General features: G+C 37.1%; 1 protein-coding gene across 1 annotated transcript; it reads right to left on the reverse strand.

The window, feature by feature from the left end:
- Positions 1-208: 208 nt before the first annotated feature.
- Positions 209-1,552, reverse strand: LOC106365243. Its single transcript, XM_013804691.3, has 4 exons — positions 1,276-1,552; positions 1,091-1,180; positions 880-973; positions 209-457 (listed from the first exon to the last, which is right to left on the reverse strand). The coding sequence occupies exons 1-3, from the start codon at positions 1,522-1,524 to the stop codon at positions 899-901; spliced, it is 414 nt and encodes a 137-aa protein (XP_013660145.1). The 5' UTR covers positions 1,525-1,552; the 3' UTR covers positions 209-457; positions 880-898.
- Positions 1,553-1,800: the final 248 nt, after the last annotated feature.

Genomic DNA, 1,800 nt, shown 5'->3' on the forward strand with positions numbered 1-1,800 from the left:
TATGGTTCAACTAAGCAAAATATATTTTGTTTCAAGCGAATATTGATTTTGCACTAACTACGTGATAAGTATTGGATCAAAGACTGATTCTTTCCACTAAACCATTATCATGTGGCTCCCAATTCAATAATTCGGCCAAAAATGCATCTACTGATTGATACTAAAAATGTCCAGTTTCTTTGCTTGTTGGTTTGTCGGCAGGGAGAACTTCACGATCTCAAGATTAAAAATATATTAAAAAAGTTAACAAGTGTTTCAGTCATCATTAGAAAAGCCCCTGCTTGCTTTTGTAATATCGCAAATGTATTTGATCGCCAGGCATAGAAGATTACACAACTAGCAAATATACGAATCCAAGATATCGAATGCTTACATGAGCAAACTTGCTCTCAGTTTTTGATAAAGGGAAATAGAATGCTGAGTTCCAAGATGTTACCAAGAAGTGGCATCGCAGCACCTGTATCGGGAAAGGCATTGAAAAATACGTCACGGTCAGCCATGAAAGTTATGGAAAGCAGTGTTCGATGACAAAATCGCAATCTATACTCAAAAGTAGATAATGCGGAAAGATACACAAATCCAATATCGATTGTTTCAAGAACTGGCAGTTCCGTGAAAAAAAATATTTCAGATGTTCAAATTCAAGAGAATACCCAAATAGCATCTCAAAATCAAAACTAAAAATCCAAAATCAACAACAAATTACAGAGAAAGGCAAAGTAATCTGTGGAGACAATTCTGGAAAATCACTCTTGTTGTCATTCAAATTAATGGGTCAGCCAAAGACCACACAATGCACCATTTGCATATATATATAAATGAAACAGATGTAAAAAAAAAATCACTTTCTTGCAGATGAGAGTAAAAGAGTACACACACCTTACACATGTTTTATTGATCAACTAAAAGCAGCAAGTAACTTCTTTTGTATAATTTCCACACTTAAACGTGGAGACAACCTTGGCAAAATCTCCTACCATGAAGAAATATTTTGTAATTAATCAATCTTGCAAGAAAAGAGAAAAAAAAGAAAAAGAAATCTACAAACAAAAGAAGGCTTGAAATGTAGAACACACACACACACACACACCTCTTTGCCATCAGAATTCTCTTTGGCCAGGACTGGTATCTCATACTGATAAGCCCTTTCCCAATCAGGATTCGTTGTGATATCTCTTACCTAACAATGTTCAATGACAAACAAAAATCACATCAATTTTAACGAACTCAAATCAATACACGAGGATCCAAGAATTGGAGTGGGTTGCGAAAGACCTGAAGAGTGACGTGGTGGAGCGAATCAGGACCGGAGAGAGAGAACGCAGCTTGAAGCTTCTCTTTGAGTCCATCGCAGAGACAACATCCTGGTTTCGAGTATAGAACAAGCTTTCTTGTGTTTGGTCCCGAACTACAGGACAAAGGAATGGTTCCCCATTGTCGTCGTCCACGCCTTGCAGCGGCAACAAACGCCCAATTCGCTGACGATATCGCTGCCGCCATTTTGCGTCTTCTGCGTTTTCGCATCGTTCTCTCTATATCCTTTGTTTTCTATTAGACTTTTAGGCCCACAGTGATCCTTCAAATCACTCGGCCCATACACTTACGATTGGTAACATTTCCTACGCTATTATTTGAAAAATTAGTTTCCAAACGTATAATATGTAGAGAGAGGAGAAGAAAAAGGAAAAAAAAGGACACGTTTAAATGAAACGTTAATTTGATTAGCTAATTAATTTTTAATCGTGATTAAGCTAAGATGACATGCATCAATACACCTAGGACTGCCCTCTTTAAAAGCAT

This window comes from Brassica napus, chromosome A5 (genome assembly GCF_020379485.1).
Source record: "Brassica napus cultivar Da-Ae chromosome A5, Da-Ae, whole genome shotgun sequence".
NCBI classification, from domain to species: Eukaryota; Viridiplantae; Streptophyta; class Magnoliopsida; order Brassicales; family Brassicaceae; genus Brassica; species Brassica napus.

Excerpts from the sequence above, each read along its gene's own strand:
- LOC106365243 (XM_013804691.3), bottom strand. The coding sequence starts at position 1,524 with ATGCGAAAACGCAGAAGACGCAAAATGGCGGCAGCGATATCGTCAGCG. Across the intron at positions 1,181-1,275 it reads TCCACCACGTCACTCTTCAG|GTAAGAGATATCACAACGAA; the intron begins GTCTTTCGCAAC and ends GAACATTGTTAG. Across the intron at positions 974-1,090 it reads AGAATTCTGATGGCAAAGAG|GAGATTTTGCCAAGGTTGTC; the intron begins GTGTGTGTGTGT and ends TCTTCATGGTAG.